This window comes from Vipera ursinii (genome assembly GCF_947247035.1).
Source record: "Vipera ursinii genome assembly, chromosome: 1".
In the NCBI taxonomy this organism is placed as follows: domain Eukaryota; kingdom Metazoa; phylum Chordata; class Lepidosauria; order Squamata; family Viperidae; genus Vipera; species Vipera ursinii.
In genome coordinates this window covers 41,416,198-41,444,195 of record NC_139512.1, presented here as the reverse complement: position 1 = coordinate 41,444,195, position 27,998 = coordinate 41,416,198, and the positions used below count along the sequence as shown (strand labels likewise).

Below are 27,998 nucleotides of genomic sequence, written 5' to 3'. Positions count from 1 at the left end.
AATGGTTTATCAACTTCTTTTTAATTCAGAGATTTCCCTAAATACGGCAATGTCTCCTATCATCTTTTGTAAACATACATCAGACTTGAAAACAGAAACACTATATATATTCCCTTTCAGGAGAAGCTGCAAAATAATTCTTCCATCACTCCTGAGTTTAAAGACCATGATTCATTCCTTAATGAAGCTGAACCATGTTAAAGTATAGTAGCACACACACACACACCAGCTTTAATGGGGAGGGAGAGAATGATGGCTTTTTATTCTTGAGCCATGCAATGTAAACTTTTTAATTAATGCATCCTTCAAATCATGAAAGCACTGACCTACAATTATAAAAACCAAAAATATTACATTCACAAAAGGAAATTTTGAGAAATCTATTGGGTCATCTGTAAATGGTTGAGACACCCCAGCCTCTGCAAAAGGATTATAACTAAACATATTTCAATTCAACAGAAGAGCTTTCGCAAGTCAGCCCATTCATAAAGTATTACAAATTAAAAAGTATCCCAGACTGACACAGAGGAATCCAGATGGCAACTGGGAGGGCTCAAGCTGCTCCTGGAATAAATCACACACCTGGTTTGGATCACAACACTGCATACTGTGAAAGCTTTAAAGTGTAGGACCCAGTCACTTGTTTTAAAAATAATGGGCTTGTTGCTTTGCAACATATGCCTGTAAATGATTTTGCTTTGCTTTGCATTAATGCCTTGTTGATTATTCCAGATTAATGTCATGGGTTATTGATTAATTGATTGAAAGGAGGTAGATTTTGAAGGGGCAGTTATCCAAGGCACACTTGATCCATGGCCAATTGTATCCTGCAAGGGGAAACAATGGTAAATTAGTAAAATCTTCATAGCACTAATGTTTTATAGATCTAAATTTTACAAAGTACCAACCACTAAAGCACATTTTCACACAGCAACAATAAAAATGTCTACATCTGAAAGTTGCCAGAGCTACCAGTAAATAAGGACTGACAATAATAGACCATTTGTGCTCCCCTTCTTGAAATCCCACTAAGATTACATTATAGAAATTTTAAAGCAATTTTTTTTAAAAAAATAAAGTCACAAGAAGAGGAGGAAAATTCCATCCAGAAAAGTCACTGCTATATCCTTTATGGCTGTCAGGCCTTTAAAACAAACAAACAAACCTGGCCTTTGATTGTAAAAGGTTGCCTATCTGCAGATCAACAGATAAAATACTCATGTGATTTTTTTTTTACCTGTCAATGGGATACCCTGTTTCACAGACATTGACCAAGGCATATAACTGTCTCAGAGCGTATTCATACTGAAAATGAATACAAACAACAGAAATTATTTTTCATGACTCAATATGAAGAGATTTTCCTAGATTTTATTCCTTTTCAATGGATTTATCTGTTTTCTTAAGCTGCTCAGTTTCTGAAAAATCACAGCAAACCAATATAACAGGAGTAAAACCAAAAGCAAAACTGTTACGATTGACTGAAGCCAACCTGATGTACCATCCCTTAAAGGTGAAATACTCATCTTCAAATGCCCTCAAGAACTATGTTGCTATAGCTTTTCAGAAATATAATAAGAAATGGAGGTCCAAATAAAGGGATTCACTGTTCCATTACTGAAAAAACTCAGCAGTGTGTCTCTGCATCTCATGGCATTTCCTCAGCAGTGGAACCCCTAACAAGCTGTCTTGTTAGGTGGGCAGATTCAACCTAAGGAGATGGACCCACTGATATATGCCTCAACCATGTGATGCTTTAAAAGTGACAAGTAGCACTTTCAATAGTACCCAGAAGCTAGCTGGAAGCCAATACAGCTCCCTTAGTAGCGTTTTGTATAAAGTTTTTTTTAAAATTTGATTTGGTGCACCCATAACAAATAAGCCCTCTCCTTCTAGATCATCTGACACATTTGAATGATCTTGAAGGTCATTCAAGGTCTTATAGAGCAAATTGCAACAGTTCAGATCTGAAACAACAAGGCCATGGTTGACCACTGGCAATTTTTTACGGGCATACTTGGATCCAGCAAAGGACCCAATTTTCTACCATGAAGTAGGCTGGGCACACACCATACCAAACATTTTTTTTCATAATGAGTGATTTCAATAATTTTTTCTTCTACTGAACAAAGTTGTACTTCACAGCAAATAAAAAAATGTATGCTAAGAAGTTTTATCAAACCAGGAATAAGAAACCTTGATCTTTTGGATCAGAAGAAGCTATAATTTCCAGCAGCCCCAACCAACTTGGCCAACAGTCAAGGATGCAAGAAACCCAGGCTCGGAAACACTATGCCCAACATATCTTAGAATAGGATACAAAATACGCTACTTTCCCAAGGCTGCTGCAATACTATCTTGTTCAAAATCAAAGCACCTTGACACAAGCCCTTGACAATTCCGGCTAATTTGTTAAGTAAGATTTACTTCTTGCTCAAGTGGAAAAACAAAAATGCAACTATTTACGCTCCTGGTCAACCAAATAACCAAACTGAACTTTTCCTTTGGATACAAATAGAACAGACCAGTTTCTCAATTTTACATAGTCCAAGAAAGACCAGCCACCCCAACATCTTGAATTAACTTACCAAAGGATTGTGCCAGTTAAAGCAATGTTTTTTAAAGTGATCCATTGCTGACTCGTAACAGTCATAATTTCTGAGGCTCATTCTAGATGACAAGATTTTACTTCCTTGCTCTTTAGAGCCTGTTATTAAAAATATGATCTTGTGCACTGACTCCTGAATCAACTGTCTGGCCTAAAAGAGAAAAATACAAGAGAAATGGATGTTTTTTAGGATCTTAAAAATATAACAAGAGGAAATAATGAATCCTGGAACAACTTTCAGGGCAAAGAAAAACAAGAACAGGTTTTTAGCAACCACCAGTGCGACTAAGCAACTCAACAGCCGCTAAGTGAAACATGACAAATTTTGGATTTTACTTCAAAATTTTACTTTGTAATTGCAAGGACTAGTTGCAAAGTTATTTTTTCAACACTGTAACTGCGAACAATTGCTGTATAAGACAGTCATTAAATGAGAACTATCTGTATTCACATGCACATGAATATTTTCCCTCCTACAACCTGCCTACAGTCATCATCGTAACAGCTTTTTAAGATCAAATTCTAGGGAAATATCTGGTTCAATGCCATTCATAACACTTAAATTCTTTGTATTATCTTCCTCCTCATTCTGATTGATATTTCATGCATTTTTTCAACTTTTTGGAATTTCCTGATTCTGCAAATCTTGCAAAATAGAGGTTATAATTATTTAATTTAATTTATTAATATTTCTATACCGCCCTTCTCCCGAAGGACTCAGGGCGGTGTACAGGGCAAGAATAAAACACAGAATTACAAAAGTTAAAAAGTAATTAAATACATGCCCATTAAAAACAGTTAATACATAATAAAAACCCCAATAAAATGACAATAAAACCCCCACCAATCCCCCCTCAGGCCAGGCCGGCTTGTTCGAACAAGTGTGTTTTTAGATCGCGGCGAAAGGAGCGAAGATCGGGCGCCGTCCGGAGCTCAACTGGTAACTGGTTCCATAGTTCCGGGGCGCCCACAGAGAAAGATCTCCCCCTGGGGGCCACCAATCTACATTCTCTGACCGGTGGCACCCTGAGGAGGCCCTCTCTGTGGGCACGCACAGGGCGGAGGGAAGTTGATGCCGGCAGCAGGTGTTCCCTAAGGTATTCCGGACCCCTGCCATGTAGGGCTTTAAACACTACTAGTACCTTGAATCTCACCCGGAAGACAACTGGTAACCAATGCAGCTCACGGAGCAGAGGTGTGACATGGGAGTATCGGGAGACTCCCAGCACAACTCTCGCGGCTGCATTCTGTACCAGTTGGAGCCTCCGGGTGGTCCTCAAGGGAAGCCCCATGTAGAAAGCGTTGCAGTAGTCCAGACGAGAGGTCACGAGCGCGTGAGTGACCGTGCATAAATCATCCCGGCTTAGATAGGGCCGCAACTGGCGCACCAGGCGAACCTGGGCGAAAGCCCCCCTAGTCACAGCCACTATGTGATCTTCCAAGGTGAGCCGTGAAACTAGGAGGACTCCCAAGTTGCAAGCCCTATCTACGGGGGGTAATAATTCACCCCCCATAGAAAGAGATGGAATATCCGAATAGACCCGGGATGAAGGTATGCAAAGCCACTCAGTCTTGTCGGGGTTGAGTTGAAGTCTGTTCCTCCCCATCCAGACCCGAACCGCCTCCAGGCAACGGGACATCACGTTGAGGGCATCACTGGGGTGGTTTGGGATCGAAAGAAAAAGCTGGGTATCATCAGTGTACTGATGATACCCAACTCCAAAGCCACGAATGATCTCACCCAGCGGTTTCATATAGATGTTGAACAGGAGAGGCGAGAGGACCGACCCCTGAGGAACTCCACAAACGAGAGACCTCACGGTCGACCTCTGCCCTCCTGTCAACACCGACTGCGAACGTCCCTGGAGATAGGAGGAGAACCACTGTAAGACCGTGCCTCCCACTCCCAATCCCCTGAGACGCCGCAGCAGGATACCATGGTCGATGGTATCGAAAGCCGCTGAGAGGTCTAATAGGAGTAGAACAGAGGAATGTCCCCTGTCCCGAGCCCTCCAGAGATCATTCACCAGCGCGACCAATGCCGTCTCCGTGCTGTACCCGGGCCTGAAACCCGATTGATACGGGTCTAGATAATCCGCTTCATCCAGGACCAGAGGGAGCTGATGCGCCACCACACTCTCAACAACCTTCGCAAGGTTGGAGACCGGACAAAAGTTGTTCAATACAGCTGGGTCCAAGGCAGGCTTCTTGAGGAGAGGCCTCACCACCGCCTCTTTCAAGACGGCAGGGAAGCTACCCTCACTCAAAGAAGCTGATATAACTGCCTGGAACCAGCTGTGTGTCCTCTCCCGGGCTGCATAAACCAGCCAGGAAGGGCACGGGTCCAATAAACATGTGGTGGAGCTCAGCCTCCCCATAATCCTGTCCACTTCCTCCGGAGTCACAGAATCAAACTCCTCCCAGGTAATATCGACAAGACCGCCCGTGTCCTGATCGTCAGACTCTGCCCAGTCAGAGTCCAGACCGGTCCGAATCCGAGCGATTTTGTCCGACAGATGTTGGTTAAACTCCTCGGCACGACCCTGCAAGGGTTCCTCCCTCACCTCTTGATTAAGGAGGGAGCGAGTCACCCTAAACAGGGCGGCCAGGCGATTATCTGCGGACGCGATAAGGGTAGCGAAGTGATTATGCAGATGATTGTAAATATTTTGGTCATAAATCCAGTGTTATGATACAACAATATACAATCCAGTCATTCATAGAAGAATTCATTCATTCTGTGAGTAGAACCATTGGGCTAATGGAATTTAATATACTCAAAACTAAGATTTAGGTCTCAACATCCTCATTGTTTTCTTTTAAACCGGATTAAATCTGAAATGAAAGTCTGAAATGAAAGTCTGCACTGTAAAGTTAACTCAAATGAACCAGACTATTTTCACTTCATCTATTTTTAGCTCACTGACCATTTACCATTCCTGTTTTTAAGAACATCCTTGCCAACTTCATACAACAAAACATCCAAGTGTAACGCTTCTGATCTCAGACTTTAAAACTTTAAATAACAGAAAAGTATAATGATATCAAATAAGACAAGACCATGTGGAGTTAGCAACTTACTATAAATGGAGGACTATGGCAAATTATCTAGATGACCTTCCAGTATCCCTGGTTAGTATGATACATAGCACAGTTCTCCAGAATAGATGGCTCCCGACTCAACTATTACTTCTCTGAATTCTTGTAAAATCATGCTTGGGTCATTAGTATCTTGCCAACTTGTTTGCTGACAGCCTCTTTTTTATTGCTTTTGAGGGTTTTTTTTTATTGCATCAGGGGTTTTTTTATTGCATCAGGGTTTTTTTTCCAATGATTTTATTTTTCTGCGGTAAAGATGTGGTTGTGATCCTGGACCACACGCCTCAACTGTGTTAAGGGCCCTATAGTGTTAAGGGCCCTACAGGTACAGTTTTACATAGTGTGACATATATTTTATTTTGTATTGTTTTAATTCTTTAATAACCTTTAATTGTTTTATGTTTTATATTACGCCTTGTCGAGATGTGTGGCTATAATTTTAATTTTTGTATTTCTTGTTTTAATTCCCTGTAAACCGCCCTGAGTCCTTCGGGAAAGGGCGGTATACAAATCCAATTAAATAAATAAATAAATAATAATCAAATAAATAAGGTGCTGTATTATCAGCTGATTTTTTTCCTAGCACAACTCTAAAGCATCATTTTCCTGTCAAATAAAACAGTGAGTCGGCATTTTCTAAATACTGAAATACATTTAATAGCACATTTTTAATCCTCTTGGGTAAACAGCAGCATGAATTAAACATCATGCTAAATCATGGTATTGTTTATTTAGTTAGTGCATTATGTGAACTTACCACACAGACTGAGGTTTATTAATAAATCAAGATTAAGCATGGTTTAATATAAAGGTGGGCAACTTTTTACTAGCTGGGAACCATATTTTACTTTTGGGGAGGGGTCAGAGTGGATGGAATCCAAGATGCAAAATAGGTATGTAACAGCCCTAAGCAGGATATTCTTTGCCTGTTTGGGGCAAGGTTCCTTTCTGTAAAGCTTGCATCATAAATGTTATATATTTCCCACTGTAAAAGGTGAGAGAGCCATGCTGCTATTTTTTTTACCCCTATCAATGAAAGGGTTTCCAGAGGCTTGGTATGAACCCCTGTAGCTTCAGCTTGTTTAGTCCTAGCTTAGCCCAATATGTCAACACGGCATTTCTGTTCTAACGGAGATGCCTTTCACAGAAACACAAGACAGTCCCTTTCTAATGAAGCCCATATTGCATTTCCTCTTCACCCTTACCTCTAGATGTGTCTTCATCTCTTTTACAATTGCCTTTGCTTCATAGATGTCATTGGTGGCCATCAGTTTTCGCTTCATAATTGCAAGGGGCACATCAGGGCTAGGTGTGAGGTCATAGTGATCGACTGGCGGCAATGAAATGGGGATGCTGGAATTCTGTTTTGAGCCCTGGAACTGCATTACTTTCATATGGGAGATAGACTGCAAGTAGAAAAATAAAAAGACAACCCCTTCAAAAACAGAATGGAAGCACATTTAGGGGACTATTAGATAAAATTATTTATCAGGGAGACTCACTGGCGACCAAGTGAGCCTGCAGATCCTTGGTCACAAGGACCACATTGTAAAACATGATCTCTGTTGGTCTACCTGGCACAGGAAAGATAAGCAAAGGAAAGTTGGAGGCCACTGCAGATGGGATTGCTGAGAGTGGCAGTTCAGCAGAATTGTGAGTTCCATTATTTCCTCTTCCCTACACTAAACAACCCCAAGCTAGAACTGGGAAGTTGCCAGAGTTTGCCCTATATATGAACTTAATTTGGAAAAATTATGTTAGGAAGACAGTTGGCCATTCGTGACCCTCACAGATGTCAGGTCCATACCTCTTATGGTGAGATGATCTACTGAAAGTTAGATCTTAATTAGAAAGTATAAAAACGAGGAAGGTAAAGAATTCTCTGTCCCTCTCCCTCTTTTTTTCTTTTCTTTTTCTTTCCATCTTTCAAAACTCAAATGTTGGTCTGGCATCCGAAAAGTTGCATTCCTTGCACAAAACTGTAAATAAGAATACTCAGCAATGCAACATCTAAAGGACGTTTCCTTTTCTCATATAGCTTTCAAAATGAACTTTACAGAAGAGGTGGATGCCTATAGAGCAGGGGTTCCCAACCAGAGGGGCTCGCATAGTCCAGGGGGTGCGAAAACTTGGGTTTTCAAAATTATAGTTATATACATAATTCGGACGCAGTGTGGCTCAGTGGGTTAGGACGCTGAGCCTGTCGATCAGAAGGTCGGCAATTTGGCGGGTCGAATCCCGAGTGCCGCGTAGCAGAGTGAGTGCCTGTTACTCGTCCCAGCTTCTGCCAACCTAGCAGTTCAAAAGCACGTAAAAAATGCAAGTAGAAAAATAGGGACCACTACGGTGGGAAGGTAACAGTGTTCCGTGCGCCTTTAGCGTCTAGTCATGCCGGCCACATGACCACGGAGACGTCCTCGGACAAGCGCTGGCTCTTCGGCTTTGAAACGGAGATGAGCACCGGCCCCTAGAGTCGGGAACGACTAGCACGCATGTGCGGGGGAACCTTTACCTTTTACCTTTACATAATTCGTTGCCGTTATTTTGAACGTTTGTAAGGAGTACGAGAATGTATCAGAAGCATTCTAGGGGTGCGAGGTATAGAAAAGGTTGGGAACCACTGCTATAGGGTGTCTCAATCATCCAGGTCATGGTTATCTCAAAGGTCCTTTTCCAAAAGGCAACTGGACTTCCTTGGATTTTTTTTTCTCTGAAAATGTTTCACTTCTTATCCAAAAAGTTTTTTCAGTTCTGGGTAGAATGCTACTTTCACAAAAATCTGTCTCACTTCCCTATTATTTATTACTCACAATGTTTCCATACTGCATCACGTGACTAGTGTTGGTGTGGTTCCTTACTAACACAAACTGCTTGTGGAGGGTTTCTTTTTTCAAATCTTCCTGCAAGATGAAAAAGAAACAAAAACTTTCCATGCGATTAAGGCTTTTATGAACAAATATTCAAATATTCAAATCCTCTCCAGTTCTCAGTTAGAATCTTTGTAATATAATCTTTTAAAAAATGTTGAAAAACTCCCCAAGTGACAAATTATACAAGAGAGTTTTAAATTCAAAAGGAATTTCCACAAAACTCAGCACAGATCATTTGTTTTACATTGGAAAAAATTATGAGGAATATGTAAGGACCGGTAATTAATATTCAGAGAAATGAAAGAATATGCCTCTTTTAGACATTTGTGCAATACACTTTACTAATGGTATCCAGAAGTGCACAGAAGTTCGTTCTCTCTCTCTCTCTCTCTCTCTTTTTTTAAGGGACCAGTTTCTATAAGGTAACAAAGCAACTTACACATTACGAAAATGGAGAAATCACCTGAGCCCAAGACCAGAGAGTAAAACCAAGTTTTTATGGCTCATTTAAAAGAAGGCAAGGTAGAGAGAGCTTGAATCTGGGGAGGAGAGACACGGGCAGATGCTGCAAAAGGGAAGGCACACTTCCTGGATACCAAAGGCCTGGCTCTAAGTTAAGGACGAGTAGACACCAGCTTAAGGGCACCAAATGTTAGGAAGTGCCAAATTTGAGCAATAAAAGAGCAAAAAGAAATAATGATGACCAGTGCAAGTTTTGCAGAATTCTTGCCAACAATGGTATATAGTTGCTTATATAATTAAGATTATTTACTGTGTAAATAGGGTAAAAAAATGCCCCCCGCAGCCCCCCCCCAAAAAAATTGTCCAGGGCTGAAAAAATCATAAGTAGCTCATAGGGGAAATAATAGGTGCCTTTTTAAAATACCTAACAAAATCTGAAGATGAACCAAACCATAGGAGGTACAGAATATGACTTCACCTAAGGCACCATAATGTCTAGAAGTGGCTCTGAATGACAATATTGGCCTTAGCTTCAACCTGGAATAGGTGGGTGGCTGAGGACGTGGACCAGATTACTCTCACGTGGCTTAGTATTTCTGTGACCTCTCTCAGGAGCTCTGGGAGATGAAGCACCAGAAGGGGGAGACAAAGACTAATGAGACTGAACATGAATAACAACCCATGTTCAGGCTTATATCCTGGCAAATACTGTAAGTATGGCAAAACCTGATTATTTCTACATATTTACTATATCTGCATGACCCGTGTAGAGTGAGGAAGGTCAGAATCCAGGAGCCACCTACAGGGTTTTTCTTGCTATTCGGTGGAGAAAATAATTTGGAGTCACTCAGAGTTGGACTCTGACTGGTCAGGTTCAATGAGCTGCCTGGGATACAGTCTAGTGATGTTAGGTGGATTGAATTTGACTTGTGATTCCTGATTAAGTGGACAGGGTCATTGAATTGTATGTTTGGCCACCCGTTTCCTAAATCCAGGCTCCTCCTGTATCATTAAGGTTGCCTCATCCTTGTTTGGGTTGCAACACAGGTCACTAACCAGTGCAAGCATCATGCCATCTTGATGCTCTACAATCTGAACTGATTCAGGATATAAGTAATCCACTCCCTTTCAGAGCTCTCTTCAGCTGCAACCCAACCACCTTCTCAACAAGGAGGCCAAACAAAAATTGTCTAGGGTGGTTATCTGTGTATAGCAATGGACTTTTGAAGATTGGGCACATCAATGCCTCTTTCAAGGCTAATAGAATAAGCCCCTCCCTCAAGATGGCTGACACCACTACATGGACTCAACCTCATGTCAGGTGATTGGACTAACAGTCCACAGCATGCTGTCCAATTATTCCCAGATAATTGAGCAAGACTATGCCTTAACTGGACCAGCCTAGTCAAAGTCCATCTGTGAGCAAATCCAAGTGACATGATCCCCCAGATGTCAATACCTTTCACAAAGGTCCCCCAGATGATTCTCTCCACATAAGAATAAATCATTTGGAATAGGGCCACTAGCTGGCTATTTGCAGATGCAATAAAAGCAAAGAAATATATATGTTTCATCTTTCTATTTCTATTTGCCACAATGTAATCCCTAATATGGGCTCTTGCACAAGCAAATACCGTATCTTGGCAACTTACCACATCAGAATCCTCCATCCATTGGACACTGTACAAATCCCCAAGATATGTTTCTCTCTTTTCATCATAGTAACATGCATATGAAGATTCATCAGGGTTAGATGCTGTTGTGGCATAAACTGTGAAGAAAATGGATAAGCCCTATTGACTTGCTCAGGACAAAAATCCGTTATACTTGTACAACCTGACCAATAGTACAATTTGAAGCACTTGGATTTTAAGGTAACTTGAAAGTCATAATGCATGTTCTTTTTAAAATCTTTCCACTTTAAATAAAGTGAGAAAGTAAAAGGACAGGCTGAACAAGGTAATCAATCAGTAATGAAATGTCTAAGATATGTTGGCAATTTCAGTCTGTGGGCACAGGTTAAATTGTCCCAGCTTGAATGGTTTCTGAGATCTTAGCATTTTCAACAATAATTAGAGCTCTCAATTGATCATAGAATTTATTCACATATTTAGAATCTACAAAAGGGACTAGGTGGCCCCACCTCCTAAATGCCAATGGCTGTGCTGGTATTAATTTGAGAAGAACCTTTACTAAGTACATTTCTACATTTCAAATCTTTGAAGAATGTACCAATAATTATTTTTGACAACAAGAAAGCCAAGAAGGTGGCTTCATTCTGGTAGTAAAAGGTTTGATCTAAACATGGAAAAAGAAGAAGTCTGAAGAATAAAGACTATTTTCATACACATAAATAATGCAAATACCGGTAGTTCTTTCAGACCACTAACGATTTATGTTGGCTTGCACATTTTTAATGGTTCTTCAACAATTTCAAAGTCAGTGATTCTGAGCACTTGAAAAGAACTACAGATACTGTTTATCAACTACAATTGGGATTGGCAACTCATTTGTTAAAGTCATCACTAAGTAAAACCACAATTATGCATATGATCTTGCTTCAAGCCTTTCTTTTCTTTATAGACCTGCAAAGGTTGTAAATGTTGATCACAAAGTTACTTTTTCACAAGTTTTTTTTTAGTTCTATTCACAAAATACTATTGGATGCGCCCCAAAATGTAAAGTAAAAATCTGCAGTTTAACCCACAGATTGAAAAAAAATAAATACATAATAAGCAAAAAAGTCAGCTGATGACAAGTTAGACAAGGTACTCTATTTTTAAACCAAAATTAACTAGTAGTGCAACTATACTGCCAGTACATATACTATCTGCTGAAATGAATTACAATGAAAACTCAGTTTAACAATCATCATTTAACTGGATACAACTAACCAAATCTTCACTCTTCAAATAACAGTCAAGTCCATTATTTTTAGTTGGTCCAAACAAATGTCATCTCACGTCTCAAGTACTGCCAGGTACTGTACATGGGGCTACCCTTGAACACCACTCAGAAGTTTCAAGTGGTCCAAAATGCCCATGTGACCTCTTTGCTCTATGGCCATATTAATTGACAGAGTACTTCTGTGGGCAATTCAAAGTGTGTTATCATGATTAGGGGACTGGAGGCTAAAACATATAAGGAACGGTTGCTGGAATTGGGTATGTCTAATGAAGAGAAGGACGAGTGGGGACATGATAGCAGTGTTCCAATATCTCAGGGGTTGCCACAAAGAAGAGGGAGTCAAGCTATTCTCCAAAGCGCCTGAAGGCAGGACAAGAAGCAACAGACAGAAACTAACCAGAGAGAGAAGCAACCTAGAACTAAGGAGAAACTTCCTGACAGTTAGAACAATTAATCAGTGGAACAACCTGCCTCCAGAAGCTGTGAATGCTCCAACACTGGAACTTTTTAAGTAGAGACTGGACAGCCATTTGTCTGAAATGGTATAGGGTTTCCTGCCTAAGCAGGAGGTTGGTCTAGATGACCTCCAAGATCCCTTCCAACTTTATTATTATTATTAAACTGTCAATTATATATAAAACTTTATATTTAAAAAGCTACAATACAGGTAGTCCCTGACTTACAACCACAACTGAGCCCAAAATTTCTGTTGCTAAGCGAGACAGTGGTTAAGTGAGTTTTGCCCCATTTTTTTTAACCTTTCTTGTCACATTTGTTAAGTGAATTACTGGAGTTGTTAAGTTAGTAACATGGTTGTTAAGTGAGTCTGGCTTCCCCATTATCTACATGGCATAAGACCTGGATATCTGGAGGGCCGTCAGTCTCCCATGGTTTCTGCCTAACTGATACAATCCAGCCCAGTGGACATGCTCCAGGCCTCTCAATTAAAGGGTGTCATCTTTCAGGACCCAGGAAGCATGTCTTCTCTCTAGTGGTATTTCCCCTTTGGAATGAGGTTCCTCCTGAAATGCATATGGCATTCCAGAAGGACTTAAATACCTGGTTGATCTCCCAGACTTCAGGGTAGGGTAGTTGAGACTTCCCTGTTTGTGATTTATGTTTCCTTTGGTGTTGGATTGCCATCTTGTCATTATTCTGTTGTTATTTTTGTACTTGCTTTGGTTATTTTTGCATTCTGTATTTTTTATACTATTGTTGTGAGCGTCCCAAAGTAAATTGGAATAAGGTGGCACCCAAACTGAATCAACAAATAAATGGGCACAGATTTAATGTAAGTTTCAATTATGTGACTTTGCAAATTATTATAATTTCATAAATTAATGTCTATGATATAAATTTGGATTGAGAATTTTTCCTTCAAATGTTCCATTAAGCTGAGTTTTCTTTAATGTTACTTATTAGTTTCCACATCAAAATACTGACTGATCACTTACCGTTAATATTATTAGGTAAATTTTCCATCATTGATCCAGACTCACATGCTTCAATGTAAAAAACCATCTGTAATTTACAGAAGACTCCATTAGAAATATTTTAGCAGTGGCTGGTTCATTATATTCACTTTTTTTCCTCTATTATATTGCCTTTTAAAGTAGCCTTTTCTGATCTGAAATCCTCAAGATATAATTCTTAGTCAGCATTCTCAGTGATTGGGAATCCTGGCTAGGGAATAACAATTTTCACATATGTTGGCAAACACAAATTTTATAAGATGCTGAATGAAAGGCTTGAAACTCTTTCCAATCTGTTTGCATGAGAACATGGTACATTTAAACACAATTGCAAATTGGATGATTTATTGTACAAGTTTTTAAGACATTGGAAGGGGAATATAAATAGAACACATCAATTAAGTGCTACTTGGGGTCTCTAGATTAATAAAATTGAAGAAAAAGGTTCTATTTTATCTTTTTCTCTGGAAAAGAGCGTTCGTATCAAACAGAGAATAATATAAGCATCTTCTGTTTCAGTGCAGGCATTCAAAACAGATGACAACTTAGCTATGTAACACTGACATTCGCACTATACTTTTTAAAAAAGTGAGTTGACAGAATATTTGATATGATAGAATGATAGAATATTTGTACCTAAGGCTGACCTATGGGGTCCTTTGTGCTCTCTGAGCTTGGTGATTTTCTTACGCATTTCATAGGTAACACCATCAGTGTTAGAAAGGAGTGGAGTTTGCTCTTATTTTACATGTTATATCCCAAATTAATCCTTATTCATCTTTAATCATACCAGAGCTATAGCAATCAGAGTGAAAAAGTAGCCTTCATAGAACTGAGCTCAGATTTAACATCAATTTCCCTTGCAATTTCCTCATTCCAAGGCCACATTCCAAGCAGCTTATTAGTGAAAAATTTATTGCATCACAGCATAGAACTGAATACTGTATGATTCCCAGGCACTTCAAAACCAAGATTTTCATGCAGTCAATTGCAATAAATAACAAAGGCTTGCAGGTTTACTGCTATAGTACTATAATTCCTCATATTTGGTAACACAATCATCTAACTTTCTATGTCATCCTTTCTATTAAACTATGTAAAAATAGTTACAAAGCTACAAAGAAATTTTCTATGCTATTTTTATATCTGGATCATAAGAATTTTACCTTTTGGTATTTTTGATGATGGTACATATACCTAATTGTCTTGTTCAGGTGTTGCACCTTGAGCTGGAAAACAAATTGACCACAATTAGCTCTCATTGCTCTCAAGCAAATAAAATTGGAAACATACTGTAAGCATTCCCCCCAAAAAATTATACGAAACCCTTACAACTTGAGATATATGCTGGCATAATTATCCACATATCAGAGATTAAAGAGAAGCCTGATTTTTGAGTTTAGTCCCTGTTTTGGTAAAACCAAGTTGTTGGAACTAAAATAAATCTCATAAATTATCTAAATTAGAGAAAGAAGATATAAATTCAGAAATCAAAGCAATAATTATTTACATTCTATTTTTATAGTCAATCTAAAATATATGCTACTTGGAAAATGCATTACAATTCTCAACCAATATGCATGCATTCTTTCATACTATTAGTCATATGTACACATGGACTCCCCCCAATATTCAGAACAATTTCTGCAAGCATGCCATGTCAAATTCAGGAGCTGATATTCTGGTTTCCTTTTCATAAAGAACCAAAGAAATAAACACCGAGGAGCTTCCTCTCTCCCCCTCCCTTCCTTGCAGACACACAGGCAGGCATTTTGTGTGGAAAAACATACATCGTCATTTGGAAAAGCCAGAATTCCAGGGCCACCATGATCTGTGAAGTAAACAAATACGTGATCCTTGGGGCCACTGCAAAACACAAAGGAACTCGTCACTTATGTATAAAATAAATAAAGTCTATAAAATTACATTAGCAACGAAGTCATATTTTTGGAACCTAGTCTGTCCTTTTTCCTATTACCTTCGTAATACTTTTCCTGATCCGATATTCTTTACTGCTTCAGCATCACCCCTTAGCACGGCAAGGAAGTTCTCTGGCGTAACTTCCTATAGATTGGTACAAATTGAAAACTGAAATGAGCTCTTTGTTCAGAATCTGTAGCAAACAACTCATAACCAGCGTATCTATTAATTTATTTATATCCTGCCTTTATTATTATATATAATAACACCTTCATTATATGTAAGCAACAGCAATGTTTCTCAACCAGAGGGATCAGTATAGTATAGGGTGTGACTCCCATCTTTAAAAAAAAGGCTGATGGAGAGAATGATGGGAGCAGAGAAGGTACGTGCCAACTGATTGGTCTGAGGTAACAAAACAAAGCATGGAGTCCAGGATTGAAATGGCCTTGAGGAGCACAAAAGCCTAAATGAAATAGCATTTTCCATAGTTTGCAATCTCTTATTATTTGGATGTACAGTATTTTTTTTATTTGGGTTTAATTACTGTATTCATAACATCAAGCACTGTTTTAGCCCCAATTAGCTCTTCTGTTCCATATCATCATACAAGGAAATCAGACACTTACATCATTTGTGTAATCCTTTATTACTCCTCTGTATACATCTGTGCCATTTGGTCGATTAATAATAATGCCTTTGGTTGGATTCCTGGAAATGGAAAAAGAGTGTGAATACTACATGTATACATAAAATATCATAATCTCTAGACATTTCATAATGAACATTAACTGCTTTAGAAAGCAGAACCTTCTACAAAGCTAAATAAGGATTCTAATCTTTGAGGAAATCTAGTTTTTCCTTCAGGGAAGCCAATTTCCCCATCCTGATCCATTAAACTTTCTCCCTTAATTACTTTTTCCTCCAATTTCATGATGATGATGCTGGTTAGCCTCCAGGTAACAAAAATAAAAATAAAAATACATATAGCATTTCCAGACTTTTAGATACACATACCTTGTTTGCTAAGGTAGTAAACCACCCCCCCCAAATTTTTGGTATTCTTAACATTAGTTTATTATCTTACCACTTATCTGGTCCCTGTAAAAATATTATCCTTTCTTTATCTATAGATCATAGTTTTTATGTGATATCATTTTAAGTAGTATCACAGAGTATTTTCTCCAGATTTGAGGTCCATTCCTCCAACTTGGTGGAAGATTTCTCTTCCCCACAGAGGGGAGGGGAAATAGACCTCAAAGCCAACGTCCCTTCTGTTTGCAACATTCTCTAATGGCTTTCCCACTGACATTTTGGGGAAGCTGACAGAGATTGCAAATGGCAATCACATGATTACAGGATACTAACTGCAAATGAGGACAGGTTGTCAAGCACTCAACATGCACTTATGGGACTAGGGGACCCAGTGTAAGACTATATGATGGCTTGCTTTAGAGCTGTAAAGTATCCGTAGTGAGGCTGTCATGACCACAAACAGTCATTAAACAATTGGTCATAAGTTGAGGACTATCTGTACTGATTATTCCAGTGGAATGCAAGCTGTGTGTTTCCTGAGAAAAATAAGAGGTTAAAGCAGTTGGGTAAGCCCAAATGAGTTGGTTGTGTAGTGTGCCTGAAAAAATTATGTGAGGCTCATTCGAACAGTAAGCGAAAGTTACTGTTGTGAAACTGAGACTTTTATGAGAAAAAAACCTTGTGACTTTATTTGTAGCATTGTTGCAAAGACGATATGCGCGGCTAAATGTTTATCACTTACTCATCATTATAAGCAATATCATCATACATCATGACAATGATTCGTTCATCTGGTATACCATTCCGGTGCACAATTTGGTAAGCATGGCATGCATCAGCCTGAAAGATGTAAGATAGTTTTCTTTACCAGCTGTTTTTCAACAAAGACAAGACATTAGGACATTATACAGCTTTTTCTTAAGTTAATGTCTTGTTTTTCACAATATAGTGTTGGAACATGATTGTTCATTGGGAATCAGACAGGATCCTCTGAGAAAAATCATTCACAGAAGAATAGTTCAACATGGCACTGAGCCACACATACTGTATCTTCTACTCAGCATGGGATATGGTTAGGCCAATCCAACACAACTGGATCTAACCAGGTCCCGACCTTTATCGTCAGTGAATCCAACAAGTACTCTGCCTTCCCTATTGCATGTAACTAATCAAAGTACCTAACCATCAGAGGGCCTTTACTCTGGCAAGATGTCATGCCCTCTCCAAAGCTGTCCTTGAAGGCTGAGGCCGGAAAATTCTCTACACATTTCTGTGATTCTGAACACGTAGAAATAACAAAACATATATTTGCCCAGTGCCTGTATTACAAAGACATTTGAACTAGCCTCATCTCACCATTACTGTACAGAGTACTGTACATTACACAGGGTGCATAGGAGAAATCTACATCTCTCTGCTGTTTTCAGATACTGACCCTGATACAACATATTTTGACATTTTGTATGCAGCAGTGCTTAAAATTCATCAGATGATCTGTGCCATAGTCTCAACGAGCACTAGTTCCTCATCTTAGAGTGCTCTGTACTGTGACAGTCTACCACTTACTAATTTTATACCCCTTACATTCAATCTAATGTTCTAACCTCTCCTTTTAGATTCTTTTTAGACTTTTGCTTCATATATACTTCTGTTTTATATCCTTTAAATTTTTATAATTACTATTCTTTAGACCTGATGTATTTTCTATGCTTTTTATTGTACTTTTTATTGTACTTCACCCTCCTTATGGTGTTCTTTGACCATAATAAAGTTTAATGATTTGCAGCTGTAATTCTAGAACTTTCCAGTTCCAACAGCTTGTAGCATTTGCATATCTAGCAACTGCAAAAACACAGTTTTGAAGACAGAAAGGCCAAATTTGAGACCATTTTTATAGCATTCACACTTCACTGAATTTCTGTGGTTTCTGTTTGGGTCACTGCTTGGGAAGGACAAACTGACACCTGCAAAATTATGAGTCATCCTCCAAAGAAGCTCTATATGCTCACAACCATAGATACTTTTTCATTCCAGAGTGTCTATTGTAGTAAGTCTAACTTATTCCAAATAAAGAGCAGGAAAAAGTGGTAAGAAGAGATTATTTATTTTATAAATGTTTCTATACAGTTTGAAAAATACTGGGAAAATTCTTTTAAACCAGAAATTAAACCTACAGCTAAGCCAAAGTAACTATTGGCCAAGTTCCTATTGTTGGATGCTGTTCAATATCTGAAGTCCTCTAATTTCCTGGTTTAGAAAGAAACAGTTATTACTCAACATTTAACTTTCACAGGACACTGTAATGAATGACTTTCGAAAGTGCTTTAAAATTCAATAATACAAAAGGTTTGTTGCAAAAAGTCACACCATTCTGTAGTAGATATCATTATTTTCTTAAAAAAAATTCCTAGAAACCCATAGAATGAACAGCATTTTTAAATCCAACAATTCTGAAAATGTATGTGTACTTGTGTTCCAATAGTGGGACAACTTTTGTCACACAAAATGCAGAGGTCACTGTTATGCTAGCCTTTCCGTTTTCTTCTCTATTGATACAAGCATAGTGGAATAAAGATCTATAGAGACGTTTTAGCCATGTTACATACTGAAATGTCACAGAACAGATGGGGATTAATAATAAAAAGTAAAGTGTAGGGGATACAAAAACATCTGAAGACAGAGCAATTTTTAGGCATTGTTTCTCAACCTTGGCAAATTTAAGATCTGTGAACTTCAATTCTCAGAATTCTCATGCCAGCTGAAGAAATCTGGGAGCTAAAGTCCAGGTATCTTAAAGTTGTCACAGTTGAGAAGCATTGGTTTTTAGGTCGGGAAACGGGATAGAATCTTAGAGCTGAGCTGAAAGTTTCTACTATGGCCATTTTGTTTCCTTCAGTGAAAAGTAAGAGGGCTGCACATTTCTGCAACGTCTGGTTATTCTGACCAATTGCAATTTAGTACAGTTTTCATCTTCCGTCAACAAGTTTCTAGTTGCAATAAGGACAAACAAGTTTGGTGCAAAAGAGAGGAAGATTTCGCAATAAAAATCACTGCCGCTTTTATTTAACATTTTTTTTAAAGGTAAACATGTCTTTCTGCAGAATCTGAGAACTGCTATTTCTACATCTTCTGTTGCAATTTCTCTTCATGTGATTGTCTAAGAAATTTTCCTTACCTCAAGCTTCCTCCTCCATAAATATCTTACTTGTCTGTTTCTCTTTGACCTGGTTTGTACTTAATATTTACAAAACTGAAAAGAAACTGCAAAACTTACTAGATTGCCTTATTTATTGTATTTCTTGCTTGGTGACTGTCTTAGTTACTGACCATTCTCAAATACAAAGATTATAAATTGTAATTTAAAAAATCATTTCGGACCTATGTAGCATTCACTACAACATTTCCTGACAATGTGAAACTGATTAAAGTCTGGTCAGTTTCAGGCAGCAAGGTTCTAATCAACTAATTAAGGTCATAGACCAGAGCCTGTTAACTTGCATTAGCAATTTTTAGGGAAACTCTGTTGTGGAGAAAAGCAGCTCAGGAAGATACAGCTTGTTTTGGCAATCTCTCCACCCTGTAAGGGGGCAAAAAAGGGAGGAAAAACAGGTTGGACATTGTACCAGAGAACTTTATCTGAATGAGATGGTAGCAATCAGTGATCTTTGCAACATGTTCATTTAGTGACAATATCACTTAATGACCAAGTCACTGGAACAGAATGCAAGTGCTAAATTAGGAGAAAGCATAGTCTGTTCTGACTCTGCACCACAGCAAAAAAAGGAATGAACACAAAACCTCTTAAGTGTCTCAAACTTTGCTAAAAATGTTAAGATTTGGTGCCAATTTGGTGACTTCTAGATGGGTTGGGAAGTCTAAATAAATGTAAACCATGCTGTGCTACAAGCAGAATGATAGCAATATTTTTGACTCTATTTATTCAATGTGTAGCCTGCCTTTCTACTCAAAGAGGACAGTTAAGACAATTAACAAGAAAAAATTACAGAGTTTTACACCATATTACAGTGTTTCTTCAAGTTGTAAGAATAAATATTTGAAAGCTGAAGTATGGAAGACTGATTGCAGTGATGGCTCTGAGTTACTTTGATAGGCAGCTCAGGCTTAAAAATCTTAGCTCTGGGTTATTTCACTATTATTATAGGTACATCTGGATAGTGTTAATAAGGAAGTGCATTGAGTAGGCTAAACTTCAACAAACAAGACATTCTCAGTGTAGTCTACTGACAGTTTTAGCTAGGTAGCAGGAATCCTCAAAAATTCCATTCAATTCAGCAAGAAGTCTTCAATTTCCCGAGTTATTTGTTCAACTGGAGTGCAAAGCCTTCTCACCTGGTGCCTATAGTTATACCAACCATTGGAACCAGCCACGATGACAACCCAATGCTTGCCTCCGTCTTCAGGATCCTCCAGGGTCAGGGTACCAATTCCTAACACATAGCTCAGTAGTACAGCTACCTTTAAGGCCATCTCTTCTTTCTTTACTCGAGACCTGCCAAAACTGAGAGGCAAGATAACAAAGCAGCTATGAAACAAAGCCATAGCAAAATGCCTATAAAAAGAATTTTACAAAGTCAATGTAAATATGTTTCAAAGTCCACAGTGCAATAAGGAATATGACTTACTTTGGGTTTAGTTAAAATAGGCATTCGAGTCTGAAATTAGCCGACAGATTGGTTTGTTATTACATTGCATTTATACTTGAGTGCTTGGAATTGGATCCATGGTGGTGCTTTAGCCACCATTATTATATTGGCTGTGTACCATGCCATACCACATGACAACTTAATTTGTCCCCAATTTAGCTACAGCAAAACCTTTCCAAATTTGATATATTCATTCTTACATAAAGGTACTGTTCACCATATTCTAACTGCAGACTACTTCACATTGCTTTTTCTTTCTTTTGGTTGATACCAAACAATAAAAAGGCGAAAGGGCATTGCAAGTCATTAAAAATTGTTTAGCACTTGCACAAATCACCCAATGCTCCAGCTAATGCCAGATGTATAGAGATTGTCCAAGTACTTCTCTAGCTTTTAATAATTGAAGTGAGAAAAAGCAGATGCTCTTAGAATATGAACCATCAGGATGAAGAGATCTAAACATAGTCAGGAGCAGGGAAATCTTTTTGCTTCTACAATTTTGGCTGTAGAAAGCATGATCCTGACATCACCCAAGGAAGCAAAGCTAACACCCCACTTCCCTGAATTATTAGGATCTTTTCTTTTAGCAAAATAGGTACACTTAGTTTAATGGAGACTTAACAGAAATGTATTTGTGCCTGTTTAAGTAGAATTACATGCCACTATTATTTGATGATTTGGCACTAAATTTCAGTAGAATAAGTTTTAGAGGCTCTAGAGCAGCAGGCCCCAGCCTTTTGGGCACCAGGGACCGGTTCTGTGAAGAGTTTTTCTGTGGACCAAAGGGAATGTGATTTCATGTGCTGCCTGCATCCCGCAGATGAGGCTACGCTTGTTTGTGCAGCCCGGTTTCTGGCATGTCATGGATCTGTGTGGTCCACGGACCAAGGATTGGGAACCCCTGCTTTAGAGAGAACAAAAAGAAGAAGCTGATACTGCTACATGTCTAGATGGTGTAGTTCTACCACTATGAAGGTCACCACTTAAGAAGGAATATGTTTTCTCCTCCAAAGCTGCTTGTGTTAATTCAGCCTTCTATCATCAACTATTCAGCAATTTACTTTTAAATTTCTCCCTTTATGGGAAGCAGTTCTGACATGAACTCTCCAGAGACTACTTTTTTTGTCTGGCTACCTTATTGGTCTGATATTGACTTAGAATTAGTACATTAGGGAGTTGGCCTCTTTCAACACGGAATCACAAGACATTATACGGTGTTGACTCTCCTTATGCAGAGAAGTTAGGAAATCATAGGAACTTTTCAGTCATATGAAAAATTCCAGTATATGCAGTTGAACTCTCTCAGTAAATAATTATACCCAGTGTGCTGTGCTTTGAACTTAGTTACATCTTTTTTCTAAAACAACTGAATCTGCAGGCTTTTGAGAGACTTCCTGATAAATACAGTATTAAAGCCATCCTATTAAAACGATGGATGAAAGAGCTATTGTAATAAATAGCATCGTTTTTAGATAAACACAATCCAAACTGGCTAGCAATGTTCTATTTCTAAGAGAAGGAAAGAACTTGATTTTAATACCCTTCTGCTGATTTGTCCACCAACAATCTCTGAGAACATCAGAGTTCTAGGTACGTGCATTCAACCCACTTAGGATTCTGGCTAAGCCAGTTAAGCCACACACACACACACACACACACACACACCTGCCTCATATTAAAGGTGGACCCCAAACACACCCAACTCCCTTCCAGTCCTGTTGCCATGGTTGGCAGGGAAAGATAAGCAATAGAGAACCGACTGTCACTTGGGAAAGCTTATCTACACTCTTCATCCTTCTTCCAGACCACTAGTGCTCCTCATATCCTGACTTTATGCTGCATTGAAAAGATTAGAGCTCTTCAGTATGTTGAAATTCTTAACTGGTAAACTCAAGGTAGTTTTTCTTACACCACTACTACACCCATGGCTGAGTGATTACAAGTGGAGCCAGTTTAACCAAATAATTCTCTGATCTCATAACCTGCATGTAGCTTTCAGGATGATTTTTGAAATGTTTCAAGTTATATGTTCTTGTCCTGATTCTAATATCAACACTCCAGCAGCATTTCATTAACTTATGACACATTGCTTAAAAATGCCAGGGACCAAACCATGTGATTTAACAGGGAGCCACAGATCTCCTGACTTGAAGCAAACTTAATAGGAAAAGAAATCATTATATACTTACCAATAATAATAAAAAGTGACATTATCTAGACTTGATTAGAGCAGAATATTATACCCAGCCACTGTGTACTACAAATGCAAAACAGCAGATTTCTTTATGAAAATTTATTTACTCTCAGTGACTCCAGGCACTTAAAAAACTATAAAAGCCAACATAAAAACAATAACTACAAAGACAGTCCAGTCTCATGAATTATTAAATTTATGTCAATATGTCTCAAGGTTTAATGCCCCAATTTTACATTATTTCAAATACTCTTGTCATCTCCCAACTGGATTACAGTAATATGCTCTACATGGGACTAGACATGAAGAATATCCAGACACTTCACTTGGTGCAAAATGCAGCAGAGCAGGCAGTTATGTATATTTCTACTTTGCTTATCATGTTGTATTGGTTGCCAGTCTAGATCCAATTCAAGGTGCTGGTTTTAATTTTCAAGGCTTTTCATAGCATGGGGCAAGGTTATCCGCAGGACCACCTCACCCCAATTACATCTGCCTGTCCCATCAGATCTGGCAGAAGATGCATGCTGCAGGTCTTATTAGGGAAAATATTGGGTGGGTTTGAGGCAGCACATCTTCTCTACAGTGGTACCCCCCTTATGGAACATCCCTCCCCCACATTCCAATTACTGTTCTAAAGAAATGCCTTCATCAGCTTCCAGCATCTTTAACCACTGGGGGGGGTCCAACTACACTGAGTTCAGAATACATAATTCAGTATTGCTCCACATTTTAGTGAGCAAACAAACCTTTTAAGTCTTATGTAAGCCCATGCTGGTTACAGTATACTAACACTTATAACATCAAGTAGGTGCTAAATACTCACACACCAATGCAATTCTGGTAAGATTTCTTCCAGTAATTCCATTTACTGGATTTACCAATAATGTGGATTGAGAAACTGCAACCTGAAGGAATTCTTATACCCACAGCAAAACAAGATAAATAACTCTGGTGAAATAACTGAAATCCAGGAAAGCATCTTTTCTTTAAAGTTACAGCTGCTCCGGAAAGACAGACCATCCGTTTCAACGCTGCTTCGTCCTCGCCCAAACACTGAGAAGGCCAGGTACCCTTACCTGACAAAAGTAGGAAGGAAACCATCGCAAGGGGGGCTGGTGGAACTACCATGGCCTATGCTGCAAATTTGGGGATCACGTCTATTTATGAAATCAGACTTTACATCAAAGCCCAAAAGCAATCAGTCCATCGATTCTCCACACCTGTCGCAGCAGAAGCCAGAACCGCCGGGCATTTCCAGCCACAACTAGAGGCTGCGAAGCTCTCCATCCCGAAACCAACAACAGGAAATGGCTGTTGTCATTCTGGCGACCCTCGGCAGGGTGAACTGCTGGGTACTTTCGAGGTCTTGATCCAGTTCAGCAATACTTGGGACCTTTAATCGAGTCATTCGCCCCTTCGAAAGGGAGGGATAAAGTCCGGGAAATCTAATCTCAATTCCGTCCTGTCCTCGCCAGCAAGCAGCCCGAGTGGGGTCTTTCTGCAAGCTAATGCCCACCTCCTATGAATTCCACGTGCTCTTCCCTCCAAGCCCATTCCCTCCATAAATGGGCTCTTACCTACGCTGGAAGAAGATACGAAGTGGTGGTGTAAGTGGGGCTACTCCCGCCCGATCTGTCCTTTCCACCTCTGTTCCTTCGGGAAACAGAGAGCCAACGGCGGCGGCGGCGGCGGCGGTTCGTGCGGCTGCCGGAGGCTCTTTATGAGAAGGTGGGGGGAGAGAAACAAGAGGTGGGGCAGGCGCGTGATTGGCGGACTTTGCGACCATTGGCCTCCCAGCAAAACAAATCCAGGGGCCAGGGCCGAGTGCGCAGGATGGCAATCCCTCGGGATGGAGGCTGTCGTCTGGGAGAGCATTGCATGATGGGAACTGCGATAGCGATCCGAGGACAAACCCTGGTGGATGTAGGTAGTGGAGGCTGCGGCTGGATTAGTGCTGGGAGGGAAGGAAGCTTCTTGCAATCAGGATTCCTGATTGTGCAGTCCGATACGTGTTTGCTCAAGGTTTCTCCGGATTAGCGAGTTACCTTTTTATACAAATCGCCCAAAGGTCGCATTCCTACAAACCCTCATATATAGGATTTAACCTGGTTGACCGCGGTAGAAAATACTCCGGAATGGGGCCTTATTTCTCCTGACTAACATTTTGGCCTTCCTTGGCAATTGCAGGTGGATTTTACTCGCATTTTCACATTAAAAATTAGAATCAAATTGCATATATTGTGATATCCTACAAAGAAATTGGTTAAAAAAATCTAACTAGAAAAACAGGGATAAATAAATCTGCATTTCAAGCTGAATCATAGATTAAAGGTAAAGGTAGTTTCCCCCCCCCACACACACACACACATGCATGCTAGTTGTTTCTGACTTTAGGGGCCATCTCCGTTTCAAAGCAGAAGAGCCAGCACTTGTCCAAGGACGTCTCCGTGGTCATGTGGCCGGCATGACTAGACGCCAAAGGCGCACAGAACGCTGTTACCTTCCCACCGTAGTGGTCCCTATTTTTCTACTTGCATTTTTACATGCTTTCGAACTGCTAGGTTGGCAGAAGCTGGGACGAGTAACAGGCGCTCACTCTGCTACGCGGCACTGGGGATTCAACCCGCCAAACTGCCGACCTTCTGATCGACAAGCTCAGCGTCTTAACCCACCATGTCCCTGAATCATAGATTAGTGAGTCATATTTTAGTCCTTTCATCCTACCTTATTCTTGAGGTGAATAGCTGAATATGGCCTAAACAGATTTTACCTATGGACTATCTACCTGTGAAAATCACCGGTTATATGCCATCAAGTCAGTGCCTATTCTTAGCAGCCTCATCGTTTTTTTTCCTCTCTGTAATGATCTGTCTCTAACCGGTTCTTGTAGGTTTTCTAATGGTGTTATACATTGCCACAGTGATCAAGTCCATTTGCCTTGCTGCTTAGATGTCCTCTTCTTCTCTTTCCTTTCATCTTTCCCAGCATTAGAGCCGCCTTCTTGGACGTAATCACATAATGTATGATAATATGAGCCTGATCATTTGTGTTTCCAGTGAGAATGCTGAGTTGATTCATTCAATAATCCATTGATTTGAGCAGTTTTTTAGCCTTTCCTTCCCCCCCCCTCCTTAAATATGTATGTGTCCATATGTGTGTAACATACATGTGATATATATGTATTACTATTTATCTCTCAAATCCTTCCCTAATTAAAACATAAATGTTCCCATTTCTGCTGTCCGTTCTTTTAGGGGAAAAACAGTAGCTTCTTGAAAGAAGAAATGCTCTAAAAAACAGGAAAGTCAATAGTAAAACACCAAATCCAAGCACAGTACATGAAATTGTTTAGGGGAAAAAAGCTACTCCCCAGTGCTGTGAATATATTTCACATTTTACTACATATGTTTTTCTAGGCAATCAACCCATTTTTAAGAGATTAAAAGATTTCAGACAGTGTCCTCTACTGGATGAAAGCTAAAATACCATCATTAGCTTGAGGCTAATATTCAAATTTAAAAATTAAATTGCCTAATTAAAGACACAATTCCTTATGTCTTTCTACTTCAAAGATGACTCCATTATCTTAGTCATCTTTATTATTTTAACAATGTTTATATGGATAATGAGCATAAAGTATTCTCCCTAGTAAATTAGATTGAGGCATAATACCTCCCAAGATATTTTAATACAGAATAAAGTTTTCTATAATCAGACAATTATGTTAATATCAGTAATATATATTACATAGATGTTTATATTGTCATGTGCATAATATTTAAACATAAATCAAGCCTTACAATTACACTGAATTCACTGTAAAGGGTTGTTGTGTTTGTATAAGAAACACGTTGCATATATTCAAAGCACACTTCTGATATTTGTATTAATCACATTTGTCATTAATAAAAGCAAAATAACTCTTGAAACGATGCCTTGAAAATACTATCTGAAAATGCATAATGGCTGACAGTAACTCCTAAAGTTACTACTATTGTCACCTAACTTTGGCTGAGCTCAAAAAGACAAGCAGAATTGGAACGGGATACTTCTTGGATGGGAGAGCACTAGGAAATTATAAAACTAGGCTGGATGGTAAAATATATAATATATAAACATTCTGGAAACTGCAGCAGCAAATCCTTTGCATTGATCCGACAAAATCGGACGTGACCTTAATTTAAAATATTTTGCTAGTCGTAACTTGGTATAATGCAGGGATCTCCAAACTTGGTCCTTTTATGACTTGTGAACTTCAACTCCCAGAAATCATCAGCTAGCATACCTGGCTGAGGAATTCTGGGAGTTGAAGTCCACAAGTCATAAAAGGGCCAAGTTTGAAGACCCCTGGTATAATGCATCATTTTAGATCGGTGTTTCCCACCCTGGAACATTTTAAAATGCATGGACTTCAACTCCCAGAATTCCTAAGGCACCAATACCGGCAGCAGAATTCTGGGAATCGAAGTCCGCACAACTCAAAGTTGTCAAGGTTGGGGGAAAAAATACCGTTCTGCATATGGATCTGGATTGCAGCGCACATATTCGTCATAAACGCGTAGTCGGTATCACCTTGGCGTTTCCAATCAAAAACGTGATTTTTATTCCTACTACCTCTTTCCCATTTCCCTGCCCGGAACGCCCCCATTGTCCACGGGAAGCGCGCAGATCCGGGCATGCGTGTTTGCATCACTTCCCGGCAGGTATTGTCCGCGCCGGCGCCTTGCAAAGCTGGAAAGCGAGAAGTTCCGTTGGGTCCTTGTG

At 39.3% G+C, this 27,998-nt stretch overlaps 1 protein-coding gene across 2 annotated transcripts; it reads right to left on the bottom strand.

Annotated features, from left to right (window-relative positions):
- Window positions 1–2: 2 nt before the first annotated feature.
- Window positions 3–25,096, bottom strand: LGMN (legumain). Of its 2 annotated transcripts, none has more exons than XM_083366783.1 (14): window positions 24,812–25,096; window positions 20,724–20,892; window positions 17,116–17,213; window positions 15,968–16,049; window positions 15,397–15,482; window positions 15,209–15,284; window positions 14,585–14,647; window positions 13,401–13,467; window positions 10,692–10,810; window positions 8,518–8,607; window positions 6,913–7,113; window positions 2,589–2,759; window positions 1,238–1,305; window positions 3–827 (listed from the first exon to the last, which is right to left on the bottom strand). In XM_083366783.1, exons 1-14 carry the CDS (start codon window positions 25,018–25,020, stop codon window positions 791–793), a joined length of 1,536 nt encoding a protein of 511 aa, XP_083222909.1. In that variant the 5' UTR covers window positions 25,021–25,096; the 3' UTR covers window positions 3–790. The 2 variants fall into 2 exon arrangements, with proteins under 2 accessions (XP_083222909.1, XP_083222910.1); XM_083366784.1 differs by having other exon boundaries at window positions 24,816–24,933.
- Window positions 25,097–27,998: the final 2,902 nt, after the last annotated feature.